At 45.9% G+C, this 22679-nt stretch overlaps 1 protein-coding gene across 2 annotated transcripts in view; it reads left to right on the plus strand.

Moving 5' to 3' along the window:
• The window catches only part of LOC118780796 (zinc finger protein 704-like), a 40157-nt gene that overhangs the window by 11787 nt on the left and 5691 nt on the right, over positions 1-22679 (plus strand). For both annotated transcript variants that reach the window (XM_036533488.1, XM_036533489.1), the window contains exons 3-4: positions 19280-19380; positions 20423-20664. In XM_036533488.1, coding sequence (XP_036389381.1) covers positions 19280-19380; positions 20423-20664 — 343 coding nt within the window. The remainder of the gene's footprint in view (positions 1-19279; positions 19381-20422; positions 20665-22679) is intronic.

Here is a 22679-nt window from a genome sequence, read left to right on the forward strand (position 1 = left end):
GCCACACATACTAGCAGTGTTGGCCAAACTTTTGTTTCTCGTCCTCCCACTCGCAGACTTTATCAGGGTGAGAAAAAATTGCATCATCATTGAAGCTTTTCACGGAGCTGCAGAGCAGTTGCTGTGTGTGATTTTTACTGAAGCCTTGCTCTCTGACTAATAGATGAGCTTGGAATGAGCTTGCTGTGTAGTTGTTAACACTTGGAAAGGCCCATTTGAAAGCCCTGCTGGTCGGGCAGTTTTGTCGTTTTTGCTTGAGTCGCGTTTTTTTCCCCCTTACGCACTGAAACCTCTTTCTCATTCATAATTTCTGATGTCAGCATGTCCATCAGTGTTGGGGCTGAAGTATTGGATGTTTGATACACACACAAGAGTCACAATCCTGTCGGAATCACGATATACGAGAAGAAATTGAACAAGATGCTTATTCAGTAATATCTGTGAAAAGTTTATCTATATATGTCACATGTGTGACAGCTCATCCTCCAGCTGTATGTCTTTGGCAGCAGAGGGATGTGATAGAGTGCTTATGTGCTTCTTCCTGATGCCCCTTGCCTGGAATTTTATGAGGAGTACAGCATGTACAGACATCCCCCTCCTTCAGCGCTTGTAACTCAAATAATGTCATTGTTCATTAAAAACAGTGCTTATACAAATGAAATGGAAATTACCCTTCTTTTCCCAAACATCCCTCTCTTCAGACTGAAGGCATCAACGTTCTGGGCCTGTTCTTACAGCTGAGGCATTCACATCTCTCTCTCTCTCTCTCTCTCTGCATCTGAGCATATTTTTATGCGTTCATTAAAATCCTCGGGAGAGGCCGGCTGCACTTCCATTTCCCGTTTCCACAGTCTCACATCGTAGCCCAAAGGCCTGCCTTTTTTTTCTGTTTCAGGACCTTTGCTAGAATCCAGTCGATAGAAGGAAGCTGTATGTTTGTGTTTGTTTGCAGGGTCATTGGCACTTTTATTTATTCGCCCATTGCTACAGAGCTGGTGCCTTTTCATCTCTGACAGACTTTAGAGGCGTACTCCCTGTGGCTGGAATGTGAAGATTTGCTTTCCATGTATCTGTTGATAGCAAAATCATTACCGGCCATAAAACTGGAAGAGGAGGTCTGTGGCAAGACTTTTTTTTTTTTGAGTGGGGTCATTTCTAACATGTGTGGACTCCAAAGCCGACATGGCACCGAGATTTCCTTTAGTAGGTAGGTCACCAAGCCGCAGTATCTAATACACTGTGAGTGTGCTCCAAAACCAACAGCCATGAGCACAGAGGCACAAGTGTATTTTTCAAGCACTACTTAATAGATTTCCACCATCTCGTCAGCCCCCGATGAATTTGTTCTTGCTATTCGTGCTTGGGGTTTACCAGCTGTGATGAATGTTTTGGATGGTGAGAGAGGTGAGGAATTAGTCTTATTTATTCATCTGGCAGGCCTATGTACTCTCGCTGTCTACAGAGCATAAGAATACACAGTCCCAAATCCAAGAGGGGAAAGCCACGCCCAGGGATCGACCTCGGATTTTCTGAGGTCGGGGTTCATTCTTGTCAGGTTCAGGTGATATATCCATTCGATGCCACATCTGTTTTGCTCTTATTTCTCTACAGGGTTTTTTTTGGTACAACTTCACAGTGTAAAAAAAAAAAGAAAGAATTGAGCCCACACAAAGCCAAGGAAGCAATTAAGGTTTGTGTACGCAGCTCTGCTTTGTGAGCACGGGCCCAGCTTCTCGCTCCTGACGCGCAGAGGTTTAGCACCGGTTTCGGCCGGCACAGATCGCCTCACATAAATAACATAGGCCTGTATTTACTATGTGCTGTTGGGGATAATTGTACGCCTCTGGGGACTGAGAGAGAGCGAGAGAGAGAGCAAGAGAGAGAAAGAGAGTGAGAGAGAGTGAGAGGTCGGGGGGAGAGGAAAAAAAAAAAGGAATCACATTTTCTAGAAATAAAATACCGCTGGAATCTATTTCGGAGCCGATGTCGTGATGCCGAGATGCTGCGCGCGAAAGCTTGCGAGGGCCATAATGCGCAGCAGATATCGAGTGCTTCGCTTTTGCTTGTTTATGGACATGACTGCCAGCTGCTACTTTCTCTAGTTTCACTTCAGCCTTTAAAGCACAGTGTTGCATTAAGCAGTTGACATGTAGTCCCGCTGTAAACCAAAGTGGTTGGTGATGCAGAATATGTTGTTTTCTTGTCAGTTCCAAGCCTACATAATGGTTGGAAACTTGTGGCATTCATGTTTATGTATTTATCTTTAAACCCATTGTGTTTTTTTTTATGTGAACAATATATCCGTGAATAATTTTCCAATATCCTTGCTTTTTGGCTTGACACAGCACACAGTAGTACTCTAAATGGAGCAATACTCTGAATAGGCCTGTATAATTGTTGGAATTAGTTGTGTTCATGGAAATACATTCATCTGTAAACCCATTGTTTCCTATGTCCCTTAGCAATTTTCCAGTGCTCCAGTGATTCCAGTGATTTTGGCTAGAATCGGCGCGCAGTAGCACTCTAAATAAAGCGTCGATATTAAAACTGCTTTCACAAGCCACTGAGGCCTACAGACCATGTGGGGCTTGCTGTGTCCTCTGATGTGCGTGTGTGTTACAGAAGATACAAAGCTGTGCTGGACAGGGTCGTGAAAATCCGTGAGGAATTAACCCCCGCTTAGTTGTAGGGTCTGTACTTCATATGGTACATTCTCTATGGTTGTGCGCTTTTGATTTCTGAAGAGCTGAAGACAGTTGGTATCATCGAGGGAGGAAACCATGTTGACGCCAAGGGCTGTCAGTACGCCTGTGTTCTGAAGTCAGATGGGGAGGGCTGTTTTTTCAGGTTTTTTTTTTGTTTTTGTTTTTGTTGTTGCTCTTGAAATTCCCTTAGATAATTACAAAATGTAGCCCTCATATTTCGCTGCATTTAAAGCATGTGAGCTCAAGAGCTTGTGTGCTTCATGAAGACGCCTTGGCATTCTTCAGTGTACCCGTAAATGGGGCTTCTGTGAGAATAACGGAGTTTTTGGTCAAACAAGGACGTCTTTATGTGTCAGACTCTCTGATTTCGGTGGTAATAGTATTTTCTCTCTCCGTGGGCTGCCCTGACTCCTGTAAGGTCTTCCCTCTTGGCCAAATGATCAGCTGGTTCTCTACACCTGGCGACAACAACAGGAAAATGCACTCAGCGTACAGTCAGTTATTTCTGAGGGAACGAAAAACATGGTCCTCGATGTGACCTTTTGATAAACGCATAACAGAGCATTTGAAGGAATCTTATTTGATGTGTATGTTAAATGGTCGTAGTAACAACTTGACCAAAGGAAATGCCATGCTTTTGCTTGGCGAATAATATGGACTGTTCTTATTAAGAATCCATGTCAACCAACAGTTGGTTCACTGGTTTGGAGTAGCAATAGCTTGTTTGTGTGTGTGTGTGTGCGTGCGTGCGCATGCATTCTCTCTTAGAATCTGTTTTTGCCTGAGTCTGGCTTTGACAGAAAAAGAAACTGTTTTATAGTGCCATCAGTTTTGGATAGTGTTTCTTTCTGTAGAGGAAATGTCTGTCCCTCCCCAGTTTTCTCAGTATATAGGAAGTATCTGTCTGTCCCCTACTTTGAAAAGATTCAGCTTTTATGGCAGGTTCCTCATAGGAATGTGCTTGACCCCTCACCTGGGACACATTGGGTTCCCAGGTTCCTCTCACAGATGGAGTCTACGCTGGAGCATTATTGGCCCAGCTCGGCCACTTTAAGCTCTCCGAACTTTTGACTCCTAGTGTGGAGAATTGCTCCATATCTTATTCTCACTGATGTCTCCCGTAAGGAACATTTCTCAGTCTGTTGCACAACTTGTAAGAATTCCTCTACGGTGCATGCATTATATCATTGCTGTTGCTTTGGTTTCCATAATGTAATCTTATTAGCCCCATCCATCATTTAAGCTTGCCCCGGTTCATCATTTGAAATCAGATTAAGATTGCCTTCAGGGTGAGCTGGAGACTTAGTTTCGTACGGCCATATAAACGATCTGATTCCAGCTGTAATGGTTTCATTTCTCCAGGATCCTTGGAAATATAGAGTTTTTTTCTCACATGCATTTATGATTATATTTCTTAATAAAGTGATAATGTGTAAGAAGAGAACTCAGGGAAGTGAGTGTATGTGTGTGTGTGTGTGTGTGTGGTTGAGACATTCCTTTTGCCAATCCCAGTGTACAAAGGCACGAGCGGAAATTAGCGGCGATTTGGCTTCAGTTGGGCATTTACCAGGTGCACGTCAATGTTGATTGGATAACATTGTGCTTGAGGGTGCCCATGTTGCTGAAACCGTCTTGGCTGAACTCCCCCCTTGTCTAGCCTCAGGCTCAGAGAAATTTGGAGAGCTGCAGTCTCCAGGGAAATTCACTTGTGATTTCTGCAACCATGACCCCCCCCCCCCCCCGTCTATGTCTCTCTCTCAAGCTGTAGTGGTAAAGAACAGGGCTGCTCATCCAAAGGTTGCTGGTTCAAATCTCTGTTAGAGCTCTTCTGTTCTGCCCTTAGACGAGGTACTTATCCTGCATTACCTCAGTAACGGAGAAGAAAAAAACTGTCAGATATGTGAGTCCCTCTGGTTAGGAGCATTCAGGCAACTGTGATGCAATTTTACAGCATTGCATATCACAATGATGAACACTGACTTGCGTGAGGGAGTATTTTACAGGCAACCACAAAAGACAAGCTTTTACATCAAACACAGGGCTTGACAGTGTGAGCGTTTCACTCACATTTGTGACTAAAAATAGATGTGCGTGAACTGTAAAATATGTTTAGAAGGACATGTGCGAATATAAAGTATTACAAAATTCAGCCCAAGCAGCCTCTATTTTTTTTACCAATCTAACCCTAACCAGCCAGGAAAAAATAGAGACTCTGCAAATTGAATTTCTAACTGGTTGTCTTTGAACAATCATAAGGGATATTAGCAAACGTTAGCCAAATTAACTAACGAAGTTAGGAAACAGATTGATTAGAAGTCATCACTTACTTGAAACCTAAAAATATCCTCAGAATTACAAAACAATCAGAAAATATTTTTTCACAGTTTAAAGCGCCTTCCTGGTAATCATCGTAAGCTCCTACTTCTAGTATCGGCATGTGATCACTGAAGTAACGTGTAAATAACTGTGAAGCGAACGTTACCAAAACCGTATCAAGAATTCAACAAGAAGCTGCCTTGGAGTGTCCACAACTGAAGACTTGATGCGGATCAGCTTTGAGGGGCCTTGAGTAGAGCAGTTTGATCCCAGTCCTGCTGTTGACCGTTGGCTGAGCTCATAGCAGGCCAGACAACCTGCTTACAAAAGCTGCATGACCAGTGATATCATTTGTGTATAAACGGACTGAGCTGACTTTTTTTGGCATTTAGAACTAATAAGAACTACTTTATTATAGAGGTGTTCATACCGTTCATACTGTTTATACGGTTTATATAGTTTAAAGCAGTTTAAAGTATTAATAATTACACAATTATTGAGTAAATACAGTTTGTGGCAGAAATAATTAAAAAAAACCTAGTGCACTTTTTGTATTCAAATAAAATAAATCATTTTGCTTGTAAATGTCTCCTCGTATCCCTTTATTAAGGAAAAATACATTATTTGATAAATTTTCATTGTGCCCCTAAAGTTCTTTATGCGCTCCTAAATTTTTCAACTTAGGAGCACATGTGCTCCTTGAGAAAAAAGTAAGCGTCAAGCCCTGAAAAACAGAGGTTGTGTTTGGGCTCATAGGAGTAGATGTATGTATGAGGTCTGAAGTCCTCAAATTGCATATTAACTGAATTCTGATGGCATATGTAGCAAAAAAGCTGCCTACAGGGACCTAACATTGTAACATTGTTTTTTTCAAAACCAGATAGTTAGGAGTTTGGCAGCTGCCAAACTATTAATGTTTTGTCTCAAAAAACGTAGCATAGATTCATTTATGGTGCAGATGAAACATGTCATTAACAATATTCTATCAATATTTGAGACATTAGAGTGATATACTCTCAAAAAACTATCTGAAACACTGGTAATGGGACCTAATATAAATGAGCTTTCCAAACAACTAGCCAGTTGGCTGCATAAAGCAACTACAGATATACTGGAGTCTGGCTAAGCACGTGAGTTACTCTCCTGTTTTAATGAAAACTTCAGTTACATAAAGTTACTTATGTTATTCTCAGCCACCCCTCCTACTAAGAACATCAGAACATCTCCAAAATGAAAATCTGTGGACAGTATGTTCCAAGGGTGTATCTGTGGCCCCAGTTGTTCTGTCATTGCAATAGAAAACTTCTTGTGCAGTCAAAAGGTCATCCATCAGAGGCTGCATGGTGTTCTTAAAGGTGCAGATTCATAGTCTGTTTAAGCTGGTAGTCTGGCAAAGTGCTAAATTGATGTTTATAGTGTTTGTTTTTTTAATGCATATAATTTGATGTATCCGTGGAGAGATGCAAATTTTTCCAGCCCTAAACTTTAAAAGATCTGAAAATAGAATGTGAATTGAAAACGGCACCGACAGTGTCAACCTCATCTAAGAATTTCTTAGTATGTAGACTTTGTTTTCATCTTACTTCAATTAAGAGAGACACATTTCTGTAAATAGCATTTGGTATCCTACTGTAGCATTACAGGATTAAAAGTTCATTTGTAATTGTAATTTGAAGTCTTGGCCTCTTGTTAGAGAAGAGGGATCGTATTTCCTCTTGTGGCAAGGAAGCGGGGAGTGAGGGGCAGAGCAGAGCTAAAAGGCCCAAACTGAGCTTGCACTGCCTTTACACACCAGAGAGGCAGTTGAGATTGCTTTGGTGGGAGTTGGCTTTCTTCTGTGCTGTGATCAAGATCTGAAATTTTGCCGCAGTTCTTTTGCCCCTGGGATATTTGTTTTTCTTTAAAAATAAAGAAATAACAATGCTGACAGTTTTGGAAGAGATTTAGAAGGCAGGTTTTCTTAGACAAACGCAGGAAGCTGTGGGACGGGGCTCCCCTGGCTTGCGTTCATAGGAGAGAAGGATCTTTAGGAAAATCAAATGTAAGCAAGCACGACAGTGATATAGTGATTTCATATGATGCATCATTGTCATTGGCATTCGCATATGTGTGAACTGACACACACACACACACACACACACACACACACACACACACACACACACGCACACACATACATAGAAGGGGATTTCCCAGCCCTTCAACCTGTTCAACCTACGTTCGGCTACGTTATCTCGCAAAGCGGGCCATTCCAGTCGTATCAAGGCTGCAATTCCTAAAATAGAACAACAAAAGGCACCATGAAACGACATTAAAGTTGCAAGGAGGCCGAACTATGGTTGTTGTTGTGCTGTCAGTCGGCGGCACTGTGTGCAGTATGAGGCTGATAAATTTGAGAAGAAAGGAAGGAAGTTTGAAGGTCTGCGCTCAGCTTGTGTTGCACGTGCGGTGCCCAGCAGCTCCGAGGTCTCCTCACTGCTGCACTGTAGGGCGTGCTCAGGCCGGTGAATGCTGGGAGATCTCGTGTTTACCATGGAACAGCATCCGGTTCCCTACCGTACAGCAGATGTCAATTCCATTACCCGTACTCTTTCCCAAAGATAGGTATATTTAGTGGCATGATTTGTCCATGTCTAAATTTGTATACAAAAGGAAAACTGTGGCCTCTCTTGGCTGATATATGAATGTTCCACTACCTGTGGCTGCAGTCTTGTAGGAAGCTGTTTTATTCTTTGTGGTGCATCTTTCATACAGAGGCCTTTTTACAAGTTATTGTGCATTTTTCTGCTCTTTCTGAAGCATTTTGAAGCAGACACTTTCGCCCTTGGTTAACACTAACTGTAAAGTGTTCCACTCCATAACTACATAAAACCTTTGTAGGATGTGCAGTAATGTTCATAAACACTTATTCTGTCTGACAGAGACTGACGTTCACCGTCCACGCTGTAAGAGGCATTGCCATTACATGCTGACTGGCCAAGTTTTCAAAGGGTTAAAACGATTTTTTTTAAAGAATCCATTAAATAATCCACGCATCTAGGTTTGGGGTTTTATAGGTGTTAGACCACAAAGCCATAACGTAATGAGTCATAAATCTCCTTATTTATATTGAAGTCACATTCACTAAATGACATAGCTGCAGGATTTCCCCCGCAATCCTTTTCACCAAGCACCCCCTGCATTTCCTCTGAAAGGGTGGGTTTTCAAAGGATACTGTAAAAGCAGTTATCAGGCTCTGTCTGATTCTGTTAGGAGCACTCTCTGCCACTGTTAGGAGCAGGTCTGTAAGCTCCTCCCTCGTTGGGTTCCTCAGGTCTTGGGGCTTTGCTAGGTTGACTGTGTGGGTCCCTGGGCCTGCGGCTGTTGCCTTTCTTTTGGATCCAGCTGTGATGAGATGAGAGCCTCTGCAAACAGCGTGGGATGGGCGAGCTGAGGCATGTGTGACGACAGCAACGAGGCCTCGCCCTGCAAGGCCACCAGCCCACTCAAGCAATCCGCAATGCTCTCCATCTACTGCAAAAGAAGAAAAAAAAAAAAACTGGACTATGAGACCGTGGGCAGATGTTACTCAGTTCTCTAATCTCAGTCCGTGGGCCCTCTTGCACATTCTAGCAGAGGACCAAGCAGGATTATGTCAAATTAATTGGTTAAAAAAATCCTCACTACAAGAGTGTAAATTTGTGTAATGGGAAATGGATGTGCTTTTTTGTTCAAAATCCTCACTTCAGCCTGCAGTGTCTTCACTCATTGCAACAAGGCCTTAAATTGTTTAATATGCAGTTGGTCTGCCAAACAATCATTGTTTGCATTTGTTTTAGTCACATCGCAAACTAGTGTGATTGGAAGAATGCTCACTCCTTTGGACAGCAGTTAAGGCTGATGAAAAAATGATGTGCTCTCAGTTGACAGTGTAAGAATTAGGTTGTTTATGTCATTTGATATCCGCAGTTTTGTTTTGCCTGGTTCCCATACTTGTATAACAGAAAATAGCTCTAAATTATTCATGCGGCTTTGATAGAACCAGATGCTTTAGAGGAGCACGACAGCATTTCACCTTGAGAAAAATCATACTAAATTTGGATCCTCTGCAAACACATGCAACAGCCACCACAGGAAGTGCAGTGTTTATGTGGTGCGTGTGTGTTGGTGTGTGTTTTTTTGTGTGTCTGTGTGTCTGAGGGGGCGTGCATGCTCGCGTCTGATTTGCTGAAAATCTATGGTCACTTTTAAACAAAAGCTTGCAGGCTCATAGCAACTGTAATTTTATTGGTGGACATGTTTCCATAGTTACAGTTTAACCTTGAGGCTTTAATACATGGGCAGTAAACCAATTGTTTGTCGGCTGTTTTTCCAGTTTCGACTTAACTTCCTGCTTTCAAGAAGTGTGTATATGCAGAATTTAGATTATTTTAGCCATCGTAGCCAATCAGAGGGCAGAGTTTGCAGGATAGTTTTCCTTCTGAAGGTAAATGTGTTGGTGGAGCTTAACGCTTGAGGGGAAACATCCTTTCAGCCTGTACTTTTTATAACAAAAAGCCCATCCAAGTGCTTATTTGTTCTAGAATCCAACACCTTGGATTCTAGCATTTATGGCAAATCCAGCATGTTTTTTTTCAGTCTGGTTAATAGCACAAGTTGCTCCTTTTATAGATAGTATTCTGTGAGAGGACTTTATGAACCATAGTTTAGTGTTTGTAAAGGAAACAGAACTTTGTTTTTGCTCATGGACCACACATAATTCTTGTTAGTTTTACCACATCATTTTTGGAATGTGTCATTTAAGAGTAATCTTTTGTCATTTAAAGGAAACAAACCAATGTGGGCAATCCAAAGCAGTAAACATGAAGTGGCGTAGCATTTGGAACAGGGCAATGTAATCTGAAGTGTGTAGATGCATTATGTAACGCCATGGGGGAAGGGGGGGGTTTCTATAATTAGGGTTGGTAGAACGGGCGGCAGGCCCCGGGGGGCCGGGGAAAGTGGAAAGACACAAAGTGATGTGGGAAAGGGGCGGGGGGAGTACCCTGCAGAACTGAACTCAGTTTAACAGCATCGATAAGTGACATAAACCAGAGCATCATGGATTATTGTTCCCTCAAGCACCTCCCACAGGCCCCAGGCTTCTCTGCAATATGTGAGGGAACCTGTGTTTGAGGGGAAGCCCTTCTTTCATGGCCCCTCTGGCTCATACCCTGACCTTCCCGGGACAACCAGTGATTCCCTCAATGTACATGAATTTAAAATGCACCCATGTGCAGTGAGCCGCATCTCCTCAGTGCAGGTTCAGAGCTGAAAGCAGGAGCTGAATACCAGCGGCTGTCAGTTCAGGGTGTCAGGTGAACACAGCATGGTGTTGCAGAGCTTTCTGGGAGTAGTGTGTGACACGCTCAGTGCTCTAATGTAGGTAAAGGTATGTAATAAATAAATATGCTAGAGTGAACATCCACACTGGCCCCCTAAAGGGGAAGAGAAGGCACAGGGAGGGGTTCTGAAAGGAAAGCTCATCCCACTCACCTTGTCCAGAGCTGGAAGAGCATGTCCCAAAGTGGTGCAAAAAGCCAGGGTCCTCTCTGCACCCCCAGAACCCTGTTCTGTTGCAGCTTTTTTTTTTTGCTGAATTTTTAAAGCTTGAAGCGGATGTTGTTTTGTCAGTGAAACGTCTCCGGCTGCATTTTCTGTTCCCCCTTTCAGAGTTTGCTCGGCGGTCGACTGAAACCCACCCCTTAATTGTTGCATTTGTGACTTTAGTGCTGAATCTGAAATATTTATCTTGCCATAAATGAAGGGTCTCCTATGAATTCCACGCGGCGGACCAGTGATGTTTTTAACAGCACGATTCCGACCAGACATCTCCAAGGGAGCTGCCCGAGTGGAATGCTTCACCCTTTGCAGTGACTGGAATGGCTCTTGTAATCTGTCCACAAATGAGTAACCTCTAAGCATTCTTCTCGGCCAGAACAATAATGCCTAGATTTGGGCAAAATAAAACACATCATGCTTGTTTTTTGTTGCTAAGTTTAGAGCGCCGGGTTTCGCAGCAATTTGCCAATTCAGTTTTTCTCTCTGTCAGACAGCGGGACACGTCTCCTGTCTGAAAACACAAGATTTGTCCTAAGCCGAGGTGAGGTGGGTTTAGCAGGCCAGGAGGCCGGCCGGTGCGCTGCAGAGAGTTGGGTGAGGGGATATGGCGTCTGGCGGGAGAATGAGCTGTACGCTGGGCAGTCCCACCCCGGTTAATCCCTCTCTGGCAGCTCCGTGGCTGAGATAGCACACGTGCTCTGCAGTTCTGTTCCTCACTGAGTGTACGTAAAAAGGCACGATACATATGGAACATAAGCACACGTGAATAGTACCTCAAAAAATGCTATGCTTCAATACATTACATTATCGACATTTAGCAGACACTCTTATCCAGGGTGACTTTCAAGGTGTCAGTAAAAAGTACGGGCAGTACAGTGGCATAAAAGGCTGTACAAACTGGACGATGCTAACTGCCCCCGAACACGGCAGGTGCACGGACCCTGAGGAGATCGAATGAAAAGGTGTGTGAATGGGTTACAGGGCATGTTTTCCCGAGCGAGGAAGGCAGAGCGGATGGAAAAAAAAAAGTGGGACGGAGTTTGTTTTTCCTTGTTTGTCGGCGCTGAGAAGGTCAGGCACGCCGCAGCGCGTCTGCACGCCGGGGCGGAGTGGAGCGGAGGGGCTCCGCCGGGGATCGCATTGGTGCGCCCGGACGGCGCACGCGGCGGCCGCGTGGCCCATCCCGCTGATTTACGCCATATCAGTAACCCGAGCCCGCTGTTAAATATAGCGGTCTGTCTATCTACCCCCCCCCGACAACTGCGTGCTCCGATTGTGGGCTACCAGCGGGCCTCCCGCTTCAAAAGTAAACATCGCCCTTCCACGCATCTCTGTTTTCGGGTCGGGCCTTTAAAAAAAAAAAAAAAAAAAAACTAGTTCATTGTTCTGCCGGCTGCCGTGGCGCGTGTTTTCGTGTGGACAAGTCGTTGCGCATTTCATAATGCGCAGGAAATTCTGTGGAGGTGTAATGCGGATTCAGCAGAAATCCACCCTGTGCTGTTACAGTAATTGATTCTCCTTTAAGACCGAAGGGAGCACAGCTGCCTGTCGTGTTTAATCAAGATTGCCTGCCACGCGCCGGGCCTTCCAATGCGCCACGCACAGCTACAGATGAATTAAAAGTAAATTAAAGCTTGCAGGACCAGGAAGAAGCAGACTGACTCTCACTCTGTGTTTTTCTCCTCTGTTTCCCATTTACATTTCTCGCGCGTTGCCCCGCCTCCGGGAGGACCTCAATGGCCGCTCATATTTAGAGAGAATAGCAGAGTTGCGCTCCCATCAAAGGGCGTGTCCACCCGAACTGCCAGACTGGGTGCAAAATGTGGTGCCTGGGACTGAAAATATGTCTGTCACTTTGTCTTTCTTCAAGCTTTTGCATACTCACTTGATAATTTTATGGGATTTCAAGCTTTATAACTCTCATTAAATATTATAAAATATATAAAATGGCAGCACTCCTTGTTGTATACTTCATTTAGCTTTTTGTGCTATTAAAAGGGCATTGACAAGAATGTATTAATCAAACACATTTATTACCATTGTGTTCATGATGGCAGTCAAGAGGCTGATTTTAAATATCTTTAGATGATTAGAAGTGATTTAAATCTTGGTGTATTTGAAATTGCTCTCTTGGTATCTATTCTATATGGTGTAGAAAGATGCCTTTTTTCCTCATGACTGACCTTAGTTAACTGAATTAATGTATTTGTTTACTTGTGTGCTTTGTAGTAGAGGAAGTTGTAACAGTAATAGGCCATGAAAATGTCAGAGTTTTGTTAACGGGCCAGTCATAAAGATATTGTTTTTATAGTCTACTCTGCTTTACTAGCTCTTTATCTGAATTTTTTTCTCAGGTAAGAAATCTTTTCTCATGTCAAATATATTCTCAGACATTATTCAGTGTCTTGGGGCTTTCTGTTCCTTTCTGCATCGTTTTCAAGGTGCAGAGCAAGAATTTGGAGTTGTTCCTTAAAACTGAACAGCAAAGTTTTGAATTGGCCTTTGGAGAGTTTGAGCTCCTGTAATTGTATAACTCTCCCAGCTCTCTGCACCTCTTTAACATGAGGGGAGTCCAAAAGCTCCTTTTCCCTCTTTTCTGGTGGGGTGTGGGTATAAGATCCTCACCATCCCTCTAGTGGCTAGAGGAGGTGTGCCTTTTTGCCATAGGCCACTGTGTTTTTACCTGTCCAGTGTGCTTTTCATTTGACAAATTGCTTGGTCAACAATGTAACAAGAAGCCGTCTGCAAAAACCTTTAAAGTGCATCGCGGTTCCTGAAAACCCGGAGTGAATATTTTGGGAACATAAACACATTCATTCTTTAACCCATTTTGCAGTCATAGCAGCCCATGCTTCCTCAAAGGAGAGTCTTCACAGCCTTCTCCTGGGAATACCATGTGCTGGCTACCTGTCTGTACCTCTGTCAGACATCTCTTTCAGGCAGTGGGCTGTTGCTCTGGGAAGCACCTTGGCTATCCACGGCGTGGAAGGCGCGGCATTGATGAGTCCGTTACTGCGTGATGAATCCCATGATCGAATTCTGCACTCCTCCTCATTCTCTCTTTCCTCCTCTTTCTCCCCGTCACATGAGAAAGGCAGATGATCCGCATTGCGGAGGCAGGCCTCCGATGCGCATGTACTTAGTTTCCACGAAGAGGGAAAAAAAGCCTTCTTCCCGCCTCTCTCTCTGGAGCCTCAACTTGGCCCACTTCCTGTCACAGTTTAAAGTTTTGTTTCAGCGGGACCTGTTTTTTGCCGCGCGTCTTGAATCTTGGCTTCCACCTTCTCGGCGAGGGTCTGTCTGTGAAAGCACGCCCAAGTGGCGAGGATGGGGCAGTTCAGTAAAGCTCTTCCTCCGCATCTGTAGGTGGGGGATTGATTTGAGAGACGGTAACAAATGGAGATGGGGGCCCCATTCAGGCCCCCACCATTACTGCCGCGAGCACAACTGCTGCCAAGATGGCCAGGATATGAAGCTCTGCCCGCTGTATTACAGTTCTCTTTATGTTGCCCGCAAAGCAGATCATAATAGTCATAATATATGGGCCTCAAGAGGACCAGAGCCCCCCCCCCCTCCCAAAAAAAAAAAAACAGCAGCCTTCACCCTGCAAAATGTGTTCCCAGCTCTCTCTCCCCTTTTCCTCCTCCTCCTTGCTCCCTCCCTCCTTTCTTTCTTCTCTTTCCCCTCTTTTCTTCTGTCTTTCTCTGTCAGCCCCCTCTCTCTCTCCTCACCTCACAAACAGCTTTTGGGGATTGCTAGTACTGGCACTGTGTGCTTTTGTGTGTTTACTTGCATGCATTCATCGACCATGACGTACTGCTTGCATGATCTATGTGTCATATTTAACTCACATTCAGTCATATGTCAGTCCAGAGCTGGAAATGATGGATTGCAGTGGCAGCAGTTCTGCGTGGCTTTGTAACAATAGAAGACGCTGTTCAGTTCTCTGCTTGCCTGTTGTCCTCTGCCCTACACAGGTGTCATTTGGCTCTTATCTAGAGCTGACGATCTCTTCATTAGATCGACCTGGTGGGGTGGGGGGGGGGGGGTGTTTGCGTTATAAACGGGATTGGCCACGCCCTGCAGCGATCCTACTGATACTGTGGAAAAAGCCCACGTCAAAACAGCCAGGGCCAGAGCAGCCGCACGGAGTTGACGGCAGGGCCATGCTCCAGAGGTGGGGAGGGAGGACTCCCGAAGAGGGGGACAGCGCAGGGCACGCAGCACCCAGCTCCTGCTGTGTCGGCCACTTCTGGCGTTCCTGCTGGGACTCGGCCTACAGCCTCTGCGCCGAGCTGTTGGCCTGCCACTCCGCTGGCCGGGCGCCAGCCAATGGGAGCGGCGACATTTAATCAACCCATTCCTCGGGTGCACTATCTCGCGCCGCCCGGCTTGTTTATTTAAGCTGGCTATCGGCTGACACTCGCGGCCAGGGTGTGGGGGTGGGGTGTGGGAGAGGCAGGGCTTTGCCCTGCTTGCTCCAACCTGCACTGGGATGGTTGATTTGCCTTCCTGGAGGGTGGGGGGGGGGGGGTGTGTGTGCAGACTCACGTACTGTCTGTAAAGGTATGCAGTGCTCAGCTCAGAAGTAAGCACACAGAGTCCTCCCAGTGAGAGTATTGGGGTTTCATTCAGAATTGTGTTTGCAGCCTCTGTGGGATCCTGTGAGCCATACCACAGAGCTTCAAAGTGCATCTGCATTTGCAGATTCAAGTCTGTGTTAGTGTTGTGCAGTCTGATACTTGGAAGAGTTGGTACAGCCATTTGGAAATGAAAGTTAGAGGGGAAATTGCAGAGGCCGTGGATGATTCCTTGCGCTGATGAACCCGCACACGTCCAAACAAGTTCGTGTGAGTGGCGAGCTCTCCAGCGTGGGTCACGCCATTGCTTTGAGGAGTAGAGTCCAAAGCCGATCCGTTGGGATGGAAATTTCTCCTCGCGAATGGAAAAGGGTCAGCGGTTCCACTTTAAAAGGTCCTGCTCAGTTACCGCCCCCCTCCCCATCTCCCCCCACCCCCAAGCTTCTGGCAGGGGGCCGCACCCTTCCCGCGCCGCCCCCGGAGTACTCATGTTCCCATCCCTCTCCCGTTCTGCGCTCGCCTCGCAAAGCCGCCCCGTGCACCTCTTTTTTAGCCCTCCATTTCTCTTTTCAAACATCTTCCTCTGGAGCAATTTCCTACACCTCCGCCCAGGCCAAACCAAAATGTTCACCCACGTGGTATTCATCAGCGGCAGCAGCCTACACAGCGCACGGTGGGAATTTCAATGTCGAGAAGGCAAGGCTGGCAGCAAAAATGCCGCAGTTATATGTATGGTCTCTATCTGTCCATACTTTGAACCCCATTCAGGGAAGAACAGTGTATTAGTGTTGGCACTGAACAAAACTAAGTCAATAATTAGGTTGTAGGAATAGAAGTAGGATGAGTTTCCTCGCTACAGGCTTTTCGGTCTTCCTGTGCATGTGCAGCTTTGTCCAACTTTTTTTATCATTTGGCTGAAAATGATTGAGAACTCTTACGGGAAATGTGGGGAATTGGAACGGCTCGGAGTCAGGAGAGCAGGAGGAGTGTCCTGACGCACTGATCTTGGAGGGGTGTGTGTGTGTGTGTGTGTGTGTGTGTGTGGGAGTTGGGGGTGGGGAACTGGGGTAGGGGTTGGCTGAAACCAAATTCTGGGTTGGATGCTCCACAAAGGACCAAGCGGCACTTCATCAGTGCGAGTCACTCCAGATTATCCTGTCATTTTTGCGCTGGGTTTTTTTTTTTTTGTATTGCTCCCAAGTCATATATTGTGCAGCCTGGAAGTGGAGCCAAACCCACACTAAAATTCAATAATAGGGAAAAAGTGTTTTTGACAAGGCTCCACCGGTGATGCGTGGTGGTACAGTGTATCGGTCTGCAAAATCACCTGTTTATCTGCATGGTGCTGTGTGGATTCTGTGGGAGTCATAAAAAAACTGTGCCCTCCAAACAAACTAAAAGAGAGATTGAGACAACCTTTGTCCCAAAAGCTTTTGCTGGCCACCTGAGTGCCCAGTCAGTTTTAGCTAACACTGTCTGTGTGGGACAACCAGCAACAAGTCAAGAGGAAAAGGACTTGCACTTCCCACAATGGCTAGAATAAATCTGAGTGGTTTCAAGAAAGCATTTTACTTATTTGTTTTTTCTCAGACAAAGGACACTTGCAAACGGTGTTTGGGTCCCACTGGACCGCACAACCAGGGCCCTGGGAAGCCCATGAAGGCTCATGGAGGCCTATGCCCTTCCAGCCTTTCACAAAGGGCCCCAGAAATCTTTTCGGATCGCTCCTCGTGGAGGTCGGTCTGCTAGTGGAAAAAACCGGCAAAGCTGCCGTTTGTGTTTGCGTGTGAAAACAACGATTCAGCTTTGCCGTTCGCATCCTCTTCTGGTGTTGTTGTCGTCTCACTTTATGAAAGGGCACACTTGCCTCACATTTTATTTATTCATTTTGTCCTGTCTTCTGTTAATCCAGTCCTTGTTTTTAGTGATATTTGGAAGTTGACCCAGTTAAAAAAAAAAAAAAAAGTTTTGGCTAAACTTCTGCTGAGCTCTGCCAAGTTCTCGGCTTGGCTTTAGCGCACAGCCCAAACCAGTTTGCTCTGGTTGCAAAGCGGAGCAGCCAGGGGGCGGGGGCTGGGGTGGAGGAACTCCAGCGAGTCTCTCTTAAAGCGACCGCCTCCGTCTGAGCTCTACCTCCCTGCCCTCCGGCTCACTCGGAACCCAGGGCGGCTGTTCGCGGGGCTGCCTCGTAGGAGAACAGCGTGGGACTTGTAGCCTCCTCGTGTGCTTTCCACTCCCACCTTGTCGCGCTGTCAGAGGAACCGCCGCACCATTAAAACCTCTCGAACGTGTCATTTTCCTGTCTTTACCGCGGCAACCGAATCAAAGTTTCAGCTGCGAAAAAAGGAAAGGGAAAACAGACTGTGTCTTGGGAAAATCTTTTTAGTAGAGGGGGAATTTTTTTTGCTTATATAATAATGAAGCATCAGATTATTTTGTGTGTGTTGCATATTAGGTTCTTTTTTTGGATTTTCAAAGAGTTTTCTGTTCTGCTCGCCATGTTTCCTGTGTGAGACTGCGTGACCTTTTCCCCCGAATGCCAGTCTCTCTGTGCTGTATAAATAGAGGTCCAGCTCACGGTGCAGGCTGGCGCACTCGTCAGAAAGAGATTAAACAAACACAGCGAGCGGTCTCTGTGGATCCCCCAGGACTCTGCGGGGTTCATATCCCGCTCCAGTGCCACACCTCCGCTCTCCTAACCTCTTCCTCTCTCTCTCTCTCTCTCTCTCTCTCTCTCTCTCTCTCTCTCTCTCTCCCTTCCCTCTCTCTCGCATTCTCCCCCCTTCCCTCTCTCGCTTTCATTTTTCTCTCTCGCTCGTCGCTACCTCTCCCTCTCTTCTGCTCGATGGCTCTCGTTCTCTCTCTCCCCCCGCTCCCTCTCCTGACTCTCTCTCTTGCTTGCTAGCTCTCCCCCTCCCTCCCTCTCTCTCTGTCTCCCTCTCTTTCCGTCTTTCCCTCCCTCAGTCTGCTGCCTGAGGCCCAGTGTCCACCACATTGCTAGATAACAGCCGCTGCTGCTGCTGCTTCAGTTTTGGTAAAGCAGCTGGGCCAAACCCTTTAATGGACACACACTGCTCCCGCTAATGCCCCCACCCGTAGCACACAACCCCGGTTACAGCCACCCAAGGGGCTGGGAGATGAACAGATGGAGTAAATAGATCAATCAGCTGTGTGATCTGCAGCGCAAAGGAAAATGAGAACACGCACTGGGGACTTTGGAACACGCAGCTGTATTTAGCATTGTGCTGAAATTTTCCATTGCATGCAATAAACAGCCTTTTTTTATTTGAAAAAACCTTAATATACGTCAATCCTCCTATTTATCATTGGGCTGGACTTTTCCTGAGTGGTTGCCAGTTTGGCATCCAGGAATAACAATTGGCCAGTCGGCAGGCACTGGCAGAGAATGTAGAAAGCCTGCTTTGAACACACCCATAGATCACACCTAGCTGTGCCCTCTGGGAAAGAAAAGCCATCTCAGATGCATGAGAAAAATAAAGCGTCATTGGAGGGTAATGTTGTATTTTGGATTTGGAATACTTGTTGAAAGCTTTGAAAACCGTTTTAGGCGTAATGTGTGCTGGAAGTGTGCCCATGCCTAATCCACCTTTTTGAAGTGTAATTGGTACAATTACGTTATGGCATTGGTGCTTTGCACACTGAGCCAATGGGTGTCGTTCTTTGACTGAACATGTCATGGGATCACCCCTCTGGAGGATGCCATTGGTTTGCTGAAGATTATGATGTCTTGCATTAACTCTGCTAAGACGATGCCAGGGGTCTGCTTGATGTGGAGATCACTTGCATGGAACTGCCTCTTGGAAAAATGTCTTGCAGCACTAGAGTTGCTGTTATTGTGAAGGAGAACAGACACATGCTTTTGCAAGGTAGTTTTTCTTCCTCTATATGCTTGGGATTGTAGTGCTGAAGATTATGCTGTGCTGGTTGATTTTGTTTGTTTTTGTTTTGGTCGTGTGATGTCATCAGGGAGTTTGGTGAGATGGCTGGTCTTTACGGACTGCTCTGTGCTGGGGGTGTCACCAGGACCTTCGCTGTGATGTCATGCGATCACCTGACTCCGTGCTTTCCCTCTTGCAGAAAAGCATCAGGGCACGCCGACAAGGAGGTGATGGCTGCCACAGTCCTGACGTCACTGTCCACCAGTCCCCTGGTCCTCAACCCCTCCTCAGGAACCCCAGGTACCGCCTGCAACCTCAGGTGTACTGTGTCTGCCACTGTCTGCACGCTGTGAAAAATTACAAGGCTACGGCTACCTCCCTCGCCTGGTCTCCAGAGACAGTCGGAGGAAATCGATTTTGGCATTCTTGGAAGGCATTGCAGAAAGTTTCACTTCTGCTGTTCAGAGCTCCTGAATCCTGGTTTCGTCATTCATCAGTAGGAGTGCAATGAAGACAGATGAAGCCGTTCTAAGGCTGAGTTTGAAAGTGTCAGTCCCAGTTTGAGGAGAAAATGTCTCGATAAACCGTTGTTAAGAGGTGCAGTCGGGCTGAGGGACGGGCGTTTCGCCTCTTGGTTCTGCTGTCGCCAATCCACGTTAAGCCGGCTGGGCAGGGCTTGAGGCTCTGTTTATAACACTGCCCCGGGTCAGGTGCAGAGGTGTTTTTATTTTCAGTCACACAGACGTAGTTGGGAATTAATACCCCTCAGAGCCATCAAGCTCAGCCTTGTCCTTTTAACCCTGTAATGCAACACATAAAACAGCAGATTATTCCTGTGAGGCAGACAGACCGAGCAGGCTGTGATGGCAGCCGCAGAACACCCCCTAATCCCTCGCCCCACTGAAGCATCAGACACTGGGGCTCCCTTCGCTTGGGGAGCTTCATGCACGTTGAGCTCAGCTTTAGCAAGGTCAACAAGGAGCTGGCTGTCAGCTTAAAAGAATATTATATGCATTTAACCCCACCAGTTAAGCTTCAGATAGCGTCAGTGAAGAAGGAAATGAGATTTAACACCAGCTGATCTTTCTCTTCCGAGTGTGTTTCCGCACAGGTTCTCATTTTTCGTTGCCTTACTTTCAGACCAGAAATGCGATTACTGTTGAGATTATCATGTACATTATTGTGTAAACTGGAGTGTATACTCCGTGTCACAGAGAAGGGCAAGTGTCATATAAATTAAATCTGTTTCCATTCTTACTTATGCAGTTCAGCCTAATATGCTGTGTGCTATTTATGGGTAGTGGCTGCTGTTGTGCACTGAACCCTCTTGATTTGTGTGCAGCTGCAGTTCCAGATTCCACCAGTAGGGGCTGGAAGGAGAGCCTGTCCGCAAGCTACAGCAGCTCCACGAGTGGAAACTGGAGCTGGGATGCCAGCGACCAATCAGTGCCCTCCACCCCATCTCCGCCGTTGTCCAATGATGTCAGCAAGAGCTTCCTGCTCTCATCTCAGGGGGACGACACCATAGAGGAGTCGGAGACCACACACTTCCTGTTCGAGGACCCAATCCCCAGGAAGAGGAAGGTATGGGTGGGTGGGGGAAAGGGCCGTGGTGGCAGGCGTGTAGTTGTGTGTGGAGGTGTGGAGTGTTGGGGTGGAAAAGGTGATTTTTTCAGCGGTATGAGCACAAGAACATGAAAAGCAGTTGAATATGTACAGTATTGTAGCATTGGGTGTAGTGCAGGGTGTGGGGTTAGGCGTGGTACATGGTTTGAGTATTGAACAAGGTGAGGAATTGTGTATGGTACAGGGATTTGGTATAGAACAGGGTTGGATTATGCAGTCAGATAGGGAATGGTCTGTAGGGAAGTGTATATAACATGAGGCATTATGGGTACAGAATGGGGCTGGGTGTGGGTACAGGCCTGATTTGCAAAGGGATTGTGTTCTCACTACTGTATGTCAATCCGAAGCTGAAGAGGCACACATTTGTTTGCAATTTTGATCGTCACAGATAATTTGTAGCATTCTGTGTGTCAGCAGTAAGATCAGATTTCTGTGATCGAATCCTGTTGGCAAAAGAAAAACTACTTGAGTGGAACGCCCCGAAGACTGCTCTGATGAGAGCGGGGAGCGTGGGGGCGATTCGGAGGGATATTAGGATGTGGCGTTTGGCTTCTTCTGAGCCATGGAGCCAAGAAGCAACGAAACAGGGAAAACCGCGGGGGTATGGACGAGTGCTCAGTGAAGGGTGTGGCAGTGGGCACAGGAATTGCATCGAATGGGCACAGAGGTGCACAAATCCAGAGGGTTCAAAAAATGACCACTTAAGCTCTTCTTTCCCCTGGCCTGGCCGATGGGATCTTATCGGCGTTGCACAACGCGATTTAGGAGTTGCGACAGGGCCCTTGGCCACGAGTAGACAGGCAGGGTCCCGTTCGGCTCACAGCGTGATAGAGCATGTTTGGAAATCAGGGTCCTTCCCCCCCTTTCCTCTCTCTTTATGGAACCGGTCCAAGATGCGAATGTGGTTTCAGTATCAAGAAGCAACGAGTCCCCGCCTTAACCTCTAGGATTTAAGAGGGCGGGGGCTAGGAAGTCCGAGGGGTCTCCTCCATTGTAGGCACAGATAAAAAAAACGAAAATTGGGTTAGTTACACTTCAGTGGACAACCTCTCGATGTAGGGGGTTTCCAGACTTTTCTTCCCCTCAGGACATCTTTTTGCAACGGCCGAATATCCTGACGCCCACTCTCATCTTAAACAGTCCGTGTGATTCGTAGCCACTGCTGATTGCAACCCGAAGAGGCGGTTTACAGCAACACGGCAAGGAATTGAAACTTCATCTTAAACTGGCAACACTTACCATTGGCGTTCATTGCTGCATCCGTAGAGCATGTGTGCAAGCACGACTGAATCATTGAATGAAATAAAAAATGCACGTTTAAAACATTTAATACACAGGACCAGAAGAGGGCGATGAGAATTACTTGTCAAGGGGACCTTGGGACCGCCTGCTGTATGTGTCAGTGGTTGACCTCTTCCAGTAGTTCGCTGACCATTGACCTTCTATTCACATTATATCTATGAGGATTAGTCCTGACTTGTATTTTGATCACTGTCTGTTCATTCATCATTCATCAGCTGTTATGGACAATTATGAATGGTTAATAATTAAAGAAATACAAGAAATCAAACGCAACATATAATAAATTACTTAAAAAATATCTGAATTGCCAAACATATTCCTTGCACATGTGCATCTCCCCTCTTTAACTGGGCTATTTAGACCATGATAGACCATAACATCAGGCTTCATTAAAGAAGGCTTATTCTTTACATTACTTTTACAATGTTTTGCAAGTGCTGGCATTGTGCATTGCAGTGCACTGTAAAACATTTTGTGGGTAGTGCAAAAATGGTAAGGTCTAAATTTGATTAAAATTGACATATGGGCATAAGGGCTTAAATAGCACCTTATGTGAACTATTGTAGTGGGTATGGTGGTTATAAAGAGTCATAACCCACCTATGAAAGGCTTACCCAGAGAACATAGAGGAGCACTGTTTAAAAGCACTACGCCCATCAGGAATGTTGCGG

This window comes from Megalops cyprinoides, chromosome 7 (assembly GCF_013368585.1).
Source record: "Megalops cyprinoides isolate fMegCyp1 chromosome 7, fMegCyp1.pri, whole genome shotgun sequence".
Classification (NCBI taxonomy): Eukaryota; Metazoa; Chordata; class Actinopteri; order Elopiformes; family Megalopidae; genus Megalops; species Megalops cyprinoides.